We start from the raw sequence: 15,709 nt of genomic DNA on the forward strand, positions 1-15,709 counted from the left end.
GAAACTTATGCCAGATTCAGCTGGGATTTCGTTTTTGACCCATGCAGGGATTTATGACACCTGAATCCAAATCTGTCGCCATGCATAAATCAAAGCTTCAGGGGACTGTATACAAGTGGCTTAACTTCAGGAAAGGGATGGGATTCCAGATCCCCTCCCCATCCATATTTCCTATTGGCTGGCATGTGCATATCTAAGCACATTGTTCTGGCTGCTGTGAATCCTGACAGAAAGGCGCTCAAGTGTCTCCATTCAAAGTACAGAAACCCATCATACACTGGATTTGTACATAAATTTTAGGCAAGAAAACACACAGTTTTACAGCACCTATGTATCCTTTTGAATCTGTCCCCTTCCGTCTTTTCCTCATTCTGTCAGTCTCTGCCCCTTTTTCATAGTTTCATCCTTATAGTCCTTTTCCTACTTCATCCCATTCTGTCATTGGCAAACGTGCTTTAACTATAGACAAACTTGCATTTGAAAAACAGAGCATAAAAACTTTTTTTTTTAATGTTAGATGGATATCAGTGTTGACTAACAGCAAAGAAGAAGCTTTAAACATGGCATTCCGCGGAGAGCAGAGCGCTGGGGAAAACAGTTTAGAGGATCTAACGAAAGCCATTATTGATGACATACAGAGGTTACCTGGAAATGAAGTCTGCTGTGATTGTGGATCACAAGGTATCTTTCTTATATTAACGTTACCAAACCACTGGCTTAAAGAATAAACAAGAATAGAAAAAAAAAAGCTTTTGTAGAATGAAAGTTATTTTTGTAAATGATTTAAAAGTCAGCCTATTCAGTCTATTCTAAAAAGAAAAACAAAACTTATCTGTTTTTCTGGCTTAATGTATTAAATCTTGGGTGAAGAACCTTTTCCAGTTATGGGCCTCAATGACCCATCTCCCGTCAGAAGCAGGAGGGCGGGCGAGTGCTAGGACCCTGCCGCTGTTTCTGCTTGTCTGTCTGCATAGGGAAAGCACCCACAGCTGGCAGTTCCCCCATGGCAACAAGGGGAGAACACCTACAGGACGTGCCGGACACTGCCGAATGCCACCAAAGGCCCACATCCACAGGCCGGATCCAGCCTGCGGGCTACAGGTTGCCAACCCTTGTAACAAAATATTCTGTGCTATCTGCACTTTGTTCCAGCAGTTCAAACCTGATTGTGGTTTTTTGAACTATTGATATTTCACTGTCTCCAGATGCTTATTTAATTGAATGGAAGTTCACTGATTCTGGGCACATTATTTAATAGAAATGAGCAATGGTTAGACAGGGAGCAGGGAAAACATAATGTCTTGAGTCTTACTCTCTGGTCTCAGTTTTGTAAGAAATGTATGGAATGGTGGTTTCCCCAGTCTTGCACTAGAGAACGAAGACACAGCGTAAGAATCCAGCTGGGAACCAGAATCATCTCCAGAAGAGCAAAATTACACATCACTCATTTTCTCTCGTCTGATCTCAGTACGAATTAAGAGTTACCATAGGCCTGTTTAAAGGCCTGATAGCCACCATAGCTTTCACATCATTCAAAGGTTTTTCAGAAGGCAGAGGTGATCAAGAAAGGGGAAAAAAAAAGAAAAATGGATTGTACTCTTCTTCAGAAGAAGGCTTTTGATACCAATAATATATTACATTGTAATAGTAAATTGCTGGTACCTACATTATCCAGTAGCGATGAATATAACAATAATGACTACATCGATGCAAAATTAGAGCATTGTAAAAATAAAATTTTAAATTTTAATATTGTGGTATGATAAATAGTCATTAGTTTATCATTCAGAACTCCAGTAATTTGGGGAAATATTTTTTGTTAACCTTTTCCTCTCCAATTTTACAGTAAATTTCCAAACCATCTCTCCCCTTGCTTTTCACTCTTAAACTCTTGATTCAGTGCTTCATTTAATGGCAATTAATAATTCCTTTGGTCAAGGAAAAAGATTTATTTAGGATCATTTTTTTTAATTATTATTTATTTTGTAATCACCCCATTTAAAAGTTGTCCAAGATAACCTAGAGATTGACCCATGCTCCTCTTGCAACCTTCATGAATGAGTCTTATTTGGGTACTAAACCTAAGCCTCCCACATGGCAGTTGAGATCAGCTCCACTAGACTGGCATCAGAGTTTATTTTATCTCTATGTATGTCCATTCTACCTCCAATGAAATGCTTAATGTAATTCTTCATGAAGATGCCGTTGAATATTTTAGCCTTCATTTTTAATGTTTCAGACTTCATGCATGTTTGAAACCTTTTGCTTAACTATTAGTTGAAAAGTTGTAGATCCTTAAAACAACTTGCTTGATTTGAAGGCAGCGTGCTTACTGAATTTCCCTTCCAGTTTTGTGATGAAGCATCAGATGTTCATAGTTACATCCTTTAAGAAGAGGGCCATTTCCTTTTAATTTGTTTGCAGTGAAGTATAAATGTTAAACATTTGCTAATTATTTTATTTCTTGAACTGTTTTACAGATCCAACGTGGTTATCAACTAATCTGGGCATTTTAACATGTATAGAGTGTTCTGGAATACATAGAGAAATGGGTGTTCATATCTCTCGAATTCAGTCTTTGGAATTAGACAAATTAGGAACATCTGAACTCTTGGTAAGTTTCTATCATTTGGATATATGTAGTCTGATACTATGGTCCTATAAAGAATACATGGTGAAAAAATCAAAGACACATAACTTTTAAAAGTATGCATTTTAATAGAAATGTTCATCTTCATATTTTGTAAATAATTTGGAGCAGTTTTTTTATTGTGCAGTCTGTAAATTTGCCTTGTTACCATTATTTTCTTGTTGAAAAATTCATTTTTTCCAGATTTATTTAACTTCACCTTGCCATGATTCATACGGTCATAATTTTACTTTTTTTTAGTCTTAACCCTAAATCCATATGTGACAAGGTGAGAGAAAACGAGAGAGAGAAAACTTCAGTCGATGAGAGAGAGTAGCTAGAGCAGAATGTGGTAAACTATATTGGCTGAACCTTTTAATTTAGAGGGAAAGGTCCTGCATTACTGTCAAGAGATATTGTGAATTGGATAGAAGAGAAAAGTGATGGTTGTGGTGCATTTTTCTCCACAAACCATCTTTGACCCGAAAGAGGAGATTGATGTTCTGCTGTTCTGTTTAGGAAATTGCAAAGAGTGTTTTTGGGAAGTCAGGCTTGTGAATGGATTTAACTAGCAATAGACTAAAGTTACTGAAACTTTGAATTGTCTATATTATTACTATTCATGTAAGTTGAATTTTAGGAAAGATGAGTACTTGTAATTTATCCCTTGCTCCCAGTAGCTCAGTGTCTAGGTGGGAGGGGGTATTGAGTGGGGATCCCCAGGGGTTATAGTAATAGGCGTGTCACTTGTAAATCAAGAGAAGTGATTCTTCCACTCTGTTGGGCACTGGTGAGACCTCACCTGGAGCACTGTGTCCAGTTTGTGTTCCTCACTTCAAGAAAGATGTGGACAGATTGGAAAAAATTCAGTAAAGAGTGACAGAAATGATTAGGCAGCTAGGAAGCATGAAGAGAAGCTGAAAGAGATAATGTTGTTTTGTCTGGAGAGGAGAAGACTGCAGAGAGATTCAAAACTGAAGGGTGATTATAACCTTTATTCTATAGGTCTAGGAGACAGGACTAGGAGCAGTGGCCTCAAAATGCAGAAGAGGAAATTCAGTTTGGAGATTATGAGAAACTTTCTACCTATGAGGGTGGGCCAAGCACAGGCTACCTAGACAAATCTACATTTTCAAGAGTAGGTTAGACAGATACTTGGGTGGGATGGTTCCTATTAGGGGTGCACCAATAGAGATTTTTGGGGCTGATACCAATATCTGTTTTTTAGGAGGCATATGAGCCAATACCAGTTCGATTTCTGATATAGAGTGGAGAGCTGCTTCCAGCTGGGAGGTCCATTGTGGTGGAAGGGGGCGGGAGATCAATCCCTCCCCCTATGTTTGAAGAAGGGGGCAGGCACTGCCCCGCTGGGGTGGGGTGGGGCATGGGGTGGAGGCACGGCTTATCAACAGGGGTGGCTCACACCACTGCTTACACCCCGGGAGGCAGGGGTTGGCGGGGCGTGTGCCCCCGGATCTGCACAGGGTGAGCCGGCGGGCTGCAGCTATGAGCTGGAGCCAGGTTCGTCTTACTGGGAGCGGGGCTCGGAGTGGGGACTATGGAGGGAGCTGCAGCCACACCAGATTTTTCTGTAGCTGCCTCTCAGCATTGTCTGCCCACAAGAGCAGCCCCAGCTCTTCCTGGCTCAACCCTTGCCTCCCCCCATGCTCCGGGAAGAGCTAGGGCTCCACTAGGCGCATGGCAGCGGCAGCACTGGGAGGGAGCTACGGCAAAATCTGAGGTGGCTCCAGCCCCCTCCATAGCCCCTGCCCTGAGCCCAGCCTGGGAAGAGCCTGGTTCCAGCCCCTGCAGCCTGCCTGTTCATCTTGTACAGATCTGGGTGGCACACCCCCCAACCTCCCCGGTGTGCGCACAGCGGCAGAAGCCACCCCCCCCCCACAAGCCATGCCTCCGTTCCATGCCCTGTCCCGCCTCAGCTGGGCAGCGCCTGTCCCCGCCCCTTCCCTCACTGTGGGGGGGAATTGATCTGCCCCCCACACCCCTTCCCTCCCCCTCTCCCCTTCCACCACAATGGACTTACCAGCTGGAGGCAGCTCTCCATGCTGTCGGGCTTTGCTCCTTGCTGCTTGCATGCTGTGCTGCAACTGCATGCACACACTTGCATTTACTGTCCACATTATCAGCCGCATCAGGCCAATTTCGAATACAGCCAATTTTCTTTATATCGGTACCAAACTGATATCGGACTGATATATCGGTGCACATCTGAGTTCCAGTCTATGTTCCTATAATCCTATGCTTGTACTTTTAAAAAAAAATTACTGTTAGATCACTGTTTTTTGCTTCTGCTCTCTTTATTCACTCAGTATTATTAATCTTATTTGAAAGTTTGAGACCAGTAGCAAATAAGACCATAACTTTTTTTTTTTGTTGTTATTACAGCTGGCCAAGAATGTAGGAAATAATAGTTTTAATGATATTATGGAAGGGAATTTACCTAGTCCTTCGCCTAAACCCACTCCATCAAGTGATATGTAAGTACTGAATATGAGTGTGAGTGCTCATTTGTATCTTCCCTACTGAGAGGTTTCAAATTTATAATCAAGAAAAAGGAGAAGCTAATTAAAAAGAACTTCCCTAGCTAGTCACAGTACTTATATACTAACATGTTAAAGAGTAGATGGTCTAAGAACATTTTAAGGTATATTTGTACATACTGTATGCCCATGTTATTTTAAAGCTTATAGTGTATAGGTGTGCACATAATTCAAAAACCATGAAAAGGTCTGAAAAAACATGCGTTTTGGTTTTTTTTTTAAGTGCCATAAAAAAGCATTACATGATCCTGGCAGACAACCCAAACCCCTGTTACGTGATCCTGTGCATGTGTGTATACCACCTATGAAATTTTAAGGAAATTGTCAAGCAGTACTGGCCTGACAGGTAGGGGCGTGCAAAGTGGGCCGTATTCGATTTGGATTTGGCCTGATTCGGGGGACAGGGATTTGATTCATTGATTTGGATCACTGTCCTCAATATGATTTGGCTGAAACCAAATCTGAAGATTCAGTTCTGATTCAGAGAATCAGCGATTCAACCATAGACACAGCTGTATATGTTTTTTCTGAATGCTGAGCTTGTGGAGTGGATGGAGCGTCCCACAGGAGCATGGGGGGAACCCCCCAGGTGCTCGATGGCAGACCTGGAAGTGGACCTGAAGTACTACTTGGCAATTAGCCATGGGGGGACCCCGAGTGCCCCCACAGACCCAGGAGGCACCAGTTGCTGGGGGGGGGGGGTAGGAGTCCCCCGCGCACTCTGCAGTGGACCCAAAAGTGGACCAGAAGTGCTCCCGTAGGATGCTCCATTCACCCCACCATCTCAGCATTCATGAGCCTCCTAGTACCTTAAGGTATGTAGAAAAAACATATAAAGCTGTGTGTCTTTGTCCAAATCATTGAATCTCTCCAAATAGAATTGGAGGCTTCAGTTCAATTCAGAGAGATTAATGGGTCTCCGGATTTGATTTGGAGATACAGCCACCAAATCGGGCTGAATCTCTGCCGAATCCAATTGGTAACCGAAGCTTCACAAGGGCCTACTGACAGGCCACTGAGACTTCATGCAAACCAAAGCTATCTGAAGACATCGCGATTGTGGAGACATTTTAAAAACTTTAAACTTGAGAGCAACAGCTGGAGCAGATCAATTTGCTGCTCATCTCAAAAAGATTGGGAAAGGGGCCAAGATCACATACAGAAATAGTTTCAATCTTATCAGAGCACCAGAAAACTTCATTTTAAGTGAAGGTAACTAAAGCAAGTAGTTCAGTGGCATTGACATGTCGGAGGATGCCATTTGCCACCGTACAGATTCTGCCCAAAAATGAAAAGTGTGATGCTATAAATGAGGGCATCGTTTCCAGAATTATTGGAGAAGAAAGAACTAATTAAGTGTAGATAGTGTAGATAACAAACATGGTAATGAGGATATCCAATATTTGACCAAGTTTCTCAGCAGTTTGTCACTAAGAGGTTTGCCTCCCCATAGGCTCATGCTTATGGTGGGGATGATGGTGATTCTGTTACAAAATATGAATAAAAATATTGTCTTAATCAATGGCATGAGACTTATTGTAAAAAGTATTTACAACAACAGTATAGTCTTAAAAGTGATAACATGAGATGCTACTGGAAAATGCATTCTTTTGCTGAGAGTCATCTTATGCCCATCAGACACAGCTCTACCTTTTAAAACATGCAGGAAGCATGTCAGGGTAGCTTTTGCAATGACTGTCAACAAAAGCCAAGGTTAAACACTTACTAGAGTCAGTGTTCACCCATGTTTGGATATGGCCAGCCATACGTTGCAATGTCACGAGTGAAATCTTGACAACCTACCAACCTGAAAATCCAAATGATACAAGGAATCAAGGATCGACGAATATTACCAGAAATGGAAGATGTTTACACAAAAAATGTTGAGAATCACTGGCTTGGCTTATGACAAGATAGGGTCATGAAATTCATGCAGTCCTCCCTTCTCGGGATACAATCGAAGGCCCCTGGCAGATGGTACAATTAAAACACAATCAACATGTAAATCAAACCATAAACCGTGACCCGGCCACATGTTCAGTGAGTTAATGGCGTGACAAAATGGGAAACCAGACACACAAATATCCACAAAAAAGAAGTAACAATTGTTGTGGCTGGTTTCCATCATGTCTTAAACAAAATTAAACATGTGGCAGAGTAATTAGAGCTAGGGGTAGACTCCAGTGCTGTTCTGGAGCTGATTTATCAGTTCCAGCACCAGGACTGGAGCATAGAACTAGGCCCACTGCGGTCTTGGGTCTGGGACCAACATTGAGCTGATTATTGTTCCTGGTGCCGGGATCACTCAGGTTTATCAGCTGTAGGCAGCTTAGTACCCCCTGCACTGGCAAGTAAGAATGGGGCCTTTGGGGGATTTGATCCTTGATGCTGCAGTCTGGCATCCTGCCATGCATGAGGCATGGTTATTTGGATCAGGGATCAGATCCCATTGTACCATTAAATTAACATGCGCTAGGGGCCATAGCAAGGTAAAGTCTGATGTTAAACTTAGATTATCAGTCAGTTTTGCTAAGAATTCTAACCCACTTTCTGCTTTCACGCCCTCCAGGACGGCACGTAAAGAATATATCACTGCTAAGTATGTAGACCATAGGTTTTCTAGAAAGACTTGTGCATCTGCAGCAGCTAAACTGAATGAACTACTTGAGGCTGTCAGATCCAGGGATTTACTTGCACTAATTCAAGTCTATGCAGAGGGAGTAGAGCTAATGGAGCCGCTCTTAGAGCCCGGACAGGTAAGCTTATCAGGTAAACAATACTGAGTAATTTTAAGCCGTATATTTTTAAAAGCAAGCACTTATAGTAGCAGCATATTTTACCCATGATCTAACCCTGGTTTCAGCCAATGCAGTTTATCTTCTTCAGTGTAGTTTAAATGAGCCTATTATGAGTGTTTGTACATCTGTTTGCAGAGTAAGCAGGGGAGTATACTTTAGAAATTGGAAAGACAAATAATTCAGTGATCAAATCTGAATGCACTCTTTTGAGTGCAGCCCAATTTCTTTCTAGTCAAGTGTTTTTGATGGATGTCTCTCTTTTTAGTTCCTCCAATTGCTCCCCTTGTCCACATAAAGCTTCTGGTCCATGACTTCAGTGCTGTTCAGTTTGTCTGTACTTATCTATATTTTTCTTTATTGTGTTGTGAACTTACTCTTCTACTCTGGCAGCAGTGGCAGCCTTCAGGTTCATATGAGGAACCATGTTCTGTGCTGTTCTGCTTGCATTAAATTCCCTTCCTGAATCAGTTAACAAAACTATAATGTTCAGGTCATGTTTGAGGAGCCATCTCTTCTGTGATAACCACAGTAAGCTCCCTGAGGATTAATGGGTCTGTAATAAGCAATCTTCTGAACCATAAAGTCTTTTGTTTTAAGTATATTAAAAAAAAAGTTGGAAGCCTGTAACTTGTGTGCAGGGCTAGTCTCTGATTTGGCATTCTTGTTACTGAACTTGTTTCCCCTGTATCAAGCACCAACCTTTGTTTTTCAGCATGTACAAATTGTATTTTGTTCCTAGTTAGTCTTGGAGCAGGGATCGTATTTGTACTGAACCTTTTACAAACATAAAGGATCCTAACAACTGCCTCTGGAATGTACTGGAATAGAAATAATAAATGATGATAGTATAGTGAAGAAAGCAAGAGGACACATGGCCTACATGTTTTTTGAGTGTCTGTGCTTGTGTTCGGAGGGCAGCCTGATGAATGACCTTTAAAACACTACCATAAAACAAGGATGAAATCAAAAATAGCATTTCAGGTGCAACTACACTAGAGCTATACCAGGTCTTTCAAGATGCATTTCTTTTAGGTTGGTGGGGGAAGATAGGAGACTGGAAAGGACCTCCTGGGTTGTCCTACCTAGATCCTTGCTATCAGTGGCAATATTGCAGCTACTTTTCATGTAGCGGCATACTGTGTACTGGTCTCGGTGTATTATGAAACATTCATGATCTGCACTAATTTAAACAAAATTAAGTTTTGCTGACATCTAATGGGTGTTTTTTCACAAAAAAATTGCTCATTTTTCTCTGTGAAAGTGTTGAGAGCTCTCTCCACTCCTGTTGCAGTCAGTGAGTTCTGAAAATTGGCCCAGTTTTATTCAGATGCCCAGCGGGAGGCACTGACTCATATTAGATGATATTGGTTATGATTGTTATCTTGATATACCGCTATAGCTATGTAAATGTGCATATGTTTTGCAGGTTTGTGACAATGCAGGGTCTGTGCCACAGGATGTTACAGTCATAATACATATTGATTTGATTCATATCCCTCTCAATCCCTGGCCAGATCCCTCTGCCTCCTCTAAGCGATTGAGATGTTTGCTGGGCTAGGCTGCTCTGGGCTGGGCCCCAGGTCATTGCAGGGGGAGAGAGTGATGGTCGCAATTCTTCAGCCCAGGGAGGACTGAGACCTCCTGATAAGCCATGCTTCTACTTTATGGGACTAGTTGTTATTTGGCATAATGATTGAAGGTAATCTCAGGATAGTGCCCTCTGATTAGACCAAAGGGGAAAACTAGTTAGAGAGGAAGAGGACAGTGAAAGGAAATGCTGCACTTTTATAAACAGCTTTTGCCTGTCATTTTCAATATCATATGTTTCTTAATGCTGCTTCTATTTAAACAGTTAATAAACCTGTTAAATGATTGAAACTATATGGCAAGAGGGTGATGAGCTTTGCAAGAGAAGTGAGTCTCAAGTGCTTACCTTAGTGACTTTTAATTTTGTAATCTCTTTCTCTCCTTTTATGTTTAGGAGCCAGGTGAAACAGCACTTCATTTAGCAGTCCGGACTGCTGACCAAACCTCTCTCCATCTGGTTGACTTCCTTGGACAAAACTGGTATGGATTGCTCACTTGGCATCAAGAATAACTTAAAGGAAAATAGATCTGTTGAATATCATTCTCATAATTTGCTTTGAGCAGTTTATAGTCCATTAAAAATCAAACTACCTGAGCATGTTTCATGTTTCAACTTTGAGTTGACTGCTCTGCTTGTAAGAAATACAGAATAAAAATCAGGTAGTTGAAAGGAGGAGGCACTACCATGACAGTTTAAAAAAAAAAGAGAGAGAGAGAAAAAATTGAGAGGAACTTACATAAATATGATAATGGAAAGTTTATATAAACAGACAGTAAGAAATCTGTCAAAAAATAGGGACAGAAAGGAAAAGACTGTAATCCAAACAAAAAAAGTACTGAAGATTTGTTCCCACAGACTGTATGTATATAAAGGAATGAGCATAAGCCATCCCTGGAAATGTTCAAGAACAGGTTGGAGAGCCACTTAGCTGGGATACTTTAGTCAGGGATGATATTGTCTTGAGTAGGGGGCTAGACTAACTGACCTTGTGAGGTCCCTTCCAGTACTATTTCCTATGATCCTACGATAATTTGTATAAATCCAGCAGTTTGACCCTGTTGGCAATGAGCTATTTGTCTTTTAGAGATACTTTTCTCTCCTATGAGTTTATAGTATATGGTGATCCTGTAACTTGAGGAAAGATAGACATTTGGAATAAGCAATAGAATTAAAACTGTGGAGAACAGTAATGTTATACTTACTTAAGGAGCTTGTTTCAAGCTCTAGCTGGGTGGTTCAGATATTATGATGGTCAAGGAGATGGAAAAGGAAAATCTAATAAGAATTCTCACTCTAAATAAAATTAATCACTATGTAATAATTATTTCTAAAGAAAAAATATAAAGTGTATGCAGCAAGCTGACTGAATAGCTCTTCTGTCATTTTTAATTTCTCTCTGTTGAGTGAAGGAAATTAAGAGCTGATATCTTGTCCAACTGATTTTTACATAATAGCAGTAATTTAAAGGTGAAGAAGACCAGTGGGATCACTGCAGTATATAAATTTTTTGAATGCAGGAAGTCATACCTGGTATTTCATCTTAACTTTGAGAACAGCATTGTTGAATCATATGGTTTCCCTTCCCTTTTCCAGCAGTTTATGTAGCTACTTCACACTTTATGTAGTCTGTGTAAAAAAGGAAGTTTGGTCTTGTGGTTAAAGCATCAGACTTGGAGTCAGGAAATCTAGGTTCCATTTTAGATCTATTGGCGATTTGCTGTGCATCAACTTACTCTTCAGTAAATTATTTATCCTTTGTGCCTCCCCTATTTCCATTGGTCGTATGGAGGTAATAGTATTTACTTATTTATGAAGGAACGCTATATTATGTTTTGTAAAGCATCTTGAGAACATGCTTTGGGGAGCCTGCACATCCATGGTCTGCACTACAGAAAACCATCCCCCCCACCGCAACTTGCACACTGGATAGGCACCCTCCTCACTGCTGAACGACATATCTGTGTACCTCCCCCCCACCATGTAGTTGCACCTGTCTTGTACTCCCTTTCACTCCTCCCCTCACCCATGGCCCCAGGCTCATTCTCAGTTCCCCTGACCATGCCATAGTGTACTGCCTTGCCCTCTGAGAGCCTAGAGACTGGCTTCAGTTGCAGCCTGAGTGATGTGGGGAGCGGTGACCAGACAGGAGTCTGGGGGTTGCAACCTAACCTCTCAAGGACCAGCAGTTGGAAAGCCTTGCTTTCTAAATTGCTTAAAGTAATTCTTCCTTTTTACAACGTTCAAAGTAAAATTGTCTAGCCCATGCCTTCAGTTGGCATTTTCTTTGGGCCAGTGTTCTCACCTACATAGCCAAGTATTTGTATGCCAGTTTATACCATGTTAAGCTTAAAATCAGAGGGCATTTTTATTTATTTATTTATTTAAACTGAACACTACTTGTCTTCTACAGCATGATTAACACTAGATGGACATATTGCATTTTTCCTAACAATTTTATTATTTCCTGATGAGTGCTCTTTTAATTGTATTATGTTAAAACTCAAATTTACAAAAAGAGTATTTTGCTATCATGCTAGCGACACAGTAGTGATAGACACTTTCATTATAAGTCTCCATGTAAAAGCATCCTGGGTAAGAAAAGTCCTTTGGGCAGGGGGAAAAAAAAGAGTGGGAGGAGCCTCTGAAGGAGGTCTGAGCAGTGGTAACTCCTGCTGTCTCCCTAGACGTCTGTGCTGGCTTTTTAACCCCTCAAATAAGGCATTGGAAGTCTTGCTGCTGCTCCATGCCCTGATTCTGAGATGGACAGTGTGCATCTTTGGGGCAGCAAATGACTTCTATTTATCCAAATACACAGGCAGGGGAGGTTGAAGCCTATGGCTAATTTGTACAGTTTGTATCTTTATACTAACATAGTTTCTGCCCTTTCTGAATCCATCTCCACAGTCCCACAATGAGAATCATTGGCTTCCATGTCCTTGACACTCAGATGAAAACCTGAGGGAAGATATTGGGGAAAGAGAAACACATCTCAAATCATACTTTTAACATTGTCCACCATGCTGACCCAAGTGTAGGATACTCATACACTCCCACCCCCCTCTCCTCCCTGCTGTGAAAAACAGAATGAAATGGTCAAATGAAAAAAATAACAAAAAAATGTGTTTTCTTTTCCCAGCCTAAACTAATGTAAAGTACTTCACAGAATATTCTGATTGGGCATGTTCATATGATACAAAAACAAGGGTCAATTACATGATTAATCTGGCTGGCCAATAGAAACTTGAGGGTTCCTTGGCAGGAGTGGAGTACAGGCAGTCCTCCACTTACAACGTTTTGAGTTACAGCGTTTCGCATTTACAACGTTTATAAATTGACACCCTGTTTCAACTTTATGATGTCAGTTTCGACTTACAACGCTTGATTTGATGCAATGCCACGCCAGCAAACAAGTTCGCTGTGTCACTCATTTCCCTGGAGAACATCTGTCCAAACTTCCTTGGACACTTTCTTTAAGAACACAGCCAGGAATCCTAAGAAGACTCCAGCCAAGAACCCTTCAAAAAGTCCTGCAAAGTCACCTCAAAGAAGTCCTTCCAAATCAATATGATAGCTATTTACAATATAAATACATTAATGAAGCTATATTACTCACCTATAATTGATCGAGTACAAAATTCTGGGGTATTTTTGGTGAAAATAGGATATCAGGCCTTGGTTCAATCGCCCATTTATAACATTGTTTCTTATGAGAAAGTCGGTTCCGAGTTGCAACGTTTCGACTTAAGATGCGGTTTTCAGGAACCAGTTGTGTCGTAAGTCCGAGGACTGCCTGTACAAAGCTTTGGATGTGGAATATCAGCTCAAGGAAAATATGGTCACTAGAATAGTCAGCTGCTGCTCAAAAACACTCCAAGAGTTTGTCTGGGTTCATAATTCCTAGTGTGGTTTTGGTGAAGGAGTGCGTTTCCCAGACCAGAGACATTGTTAAATTGAAAAACAGGATTACTTACTAATTTTCACTCTTCTGTAACAGAAGTTATGTGTGTAACCATGCATGTTATCCATTAAAAAATACAGCATAGAAATGATAGATTTGGGGACGAATGTCAAGGCATATAATATTTCTTCCTTTTTTCTATTCTTTGAATATTTAGTGGAAACCTGGATAAACAGACTGCATTGGGGAATACAGTTCTACACTACTGCAGTATATATAATAAGCCTGAGTGTCTGAAGTTGCTTCTTAGGGGCAAACCAACTGTTGATATAGGTAAGCTCTCTTTTTTGTTTGATTAAAAAATAGTTGTTCCTATAATAAGGTTCAGTAGTTTTGTTTCTATTATGTTGAAACTGAATTTCCAAAGATGAAAGCTATTAATCATATACCCATGATATGAATCTTTCAGTAACAGAGCTATAGGAGGGATTCAGCTGAGAAATAGTTTACTCAATCATTTTTATACCGCTGTATATTACAGTTCTTCAGGTGATTCCTCTCTAGAGGCACATACATTTCATGCACATGAAGTGAATACTTTATGAAAAGTAATATCCTTTTGGAATGAACTTGCACTTTATGTCCTTGCTACCACAGTAGAGTATAATAGGCAGTATTCAAAGTACAGTATTTTGAATTGGTGACAGAAATGACTATTGCTATATACTCTTTCCCTTCAGTCTCTGTGGCCCTACAGATCTTTACCAGAAGCTTCCCTAAAATTGGACATGTTCTGTGCCTTCCTGGGCATAAATACATAGGTGGAGTTTTTGTAGAGAGATCAAGATGCAGGCTGTGTCATTCCTGCAGCTTTGATTTTCAAAAGTGGTAAATCTCTACCTTCCCCTTATTCACCTTAACACTTCCTTCCAGAAGAATGTCTTCTTTGGAGAGGTAATGCCTGTCTAAACTACCAAATATTCTGCAACAAAGTAGAAAGTCTTCCTTCAGACTGTTTAGTTGCATGGAAAAGTGTTTCTTACCTGAGCTGTGGAACACCAGCTTTTACATGTAAATATCTCAATTTTAACCTTTTATACTATTTACACACCCTGAAGAAATCTTTCATAGAAAATTAGGGTTGGAAGGGACCTCAAGACGTCATCTAATCACCTCGGTTCTCTCTGGTTTGACAGAATACCTTGTGACAACTTGTTTCCTTTGTCGCCTACAAATGACCTTTTTGATGGCCATTACATCACCTAGGGAAGGGATTCATGACTCTGTGAGGACAGGGTAACCTTCAGGCCTTACGTCAAGTTTCTTTACGAGGTTGTTTGACTTTCATCTTAGTCCATTATCAGTTTATTTTTTCCTCTAAAAATTAATTCCATACCAGGTGAGAGAGAATTTCACATTCTGGCAGTGGTGAGGGCTTTATTTGGAGCAAATTATTTCAGTCCTTCTCCAGACTGTGGTATTTCAAGAGTGTATGTGGGACATTTGTATTCATCCAAACATCATCAACAGGGTTGTCCTACAGTTATTTTGAGTAGGGCTTCTCTCCATACTTCCACACTTGGGAGATCTGCTTGTTGATCACCTACAATGGAATCCATATAGATTAGGAATGTAAAAGAGTACACAATTAATCATTTAACTGATAAACCCAATGATAACTGGTTAGCTTATTGGTTATCATTTATCGGGGGGGAGAGGGTGGGGCTGGAAGTCCAGGGGGAAGGGAAGCCATGCAGTGTCCTAGCAGGACTGGAAGGTGGCAGGACAGGCAGGAGGTAAGGAGGAGGAAGGGAGTAGGGAATAGTACCCATGTAGCCTATGAGGTTAAAGAAAACCGTGTTCAGCCTAATGATTTGTCAATGTAAGCAATTAGCTACTCATTCACAGGTGCTTCCTCCCTCCCAGCTTCACCTGAGCTGTGTTGGCTGGCAGGGCTTGCCACTGCCGCATCTCCTCCCTGTCATAGGGTCCAGGGAATGGCTCCCAGCAGCAGCCGTGTTATCAGTTAATCAGCTACTGTGTTGTCTGTTAATCGTTTAACTCAGGGGTGGGCAAAATGTAGCCTGCAGGCTGGATGCGGCCCACCAAGCCATTCTATCCGGCCCGCAGGGCCCCTAAAAATGTTAGAAATTTAATATTTATCTGCCCTGGGCTGCCTATCATGTGGCTCTCAATGGCTTGTCAAAACTCAGTCAGTGGCCCTCCGCCCAAAATAAT

General features: G+C 41.1%; 1 protein-coding gene across 3 annotated transcripts in view; it reads left to right on the forward strand.

The window, feature by feature from the left end:
- The window catches only part of ASAP1 (ArfGAP with SH3 domain, ankyrin repeat and PH domain 1), a 282,558-nt gene that overhangs the window by 225,504 nt on the left and 41,345 nt on the right, over positions 1–15,709 (forward strand). For all 3 annotated transcript variants that reach the window (XM_059723743.1, XM_059723744.1, XM_059723746.1), the window contains 6 exons: positions 518–681; positions 2,481–2,614; positions 5,033–5,124; positions 7,757–7,943; positions 9,967–10,052; positions 13,689–13,804. In XM_059723743.1, coding sequence (XP_059579726.1) covers positions 518–681; positions 2,481–2,614; positions 5,033–5,124; positions 7,757–7,943; positions 9,967–10,052; positions 13,689–13,804 — 779 coding nt within the window. The remainder of the gene's footprint in view (positions 1–517; positions 682–2,480; positions 2,615–5,032; positions 5,125–7,756; positions 7,944–9,966; positions 10,053–13,688; positions 13,805–15,709) is intronic.

This window comes from Alligator mississippiensis, chromosome 3, assembly GCF_030867095.1.
Source record: "Alligator mississippiensis isolate rAllMis1 chromosome 3, rAllMis1, whole genome shotgun sequence".
NCBI classification, from domain to species: domain Eukaryota; kingdom Metazoa; phylum Chordata; order Crocodylia; family Alligatoridae; genus Alligator; species Alligator mississippiensis.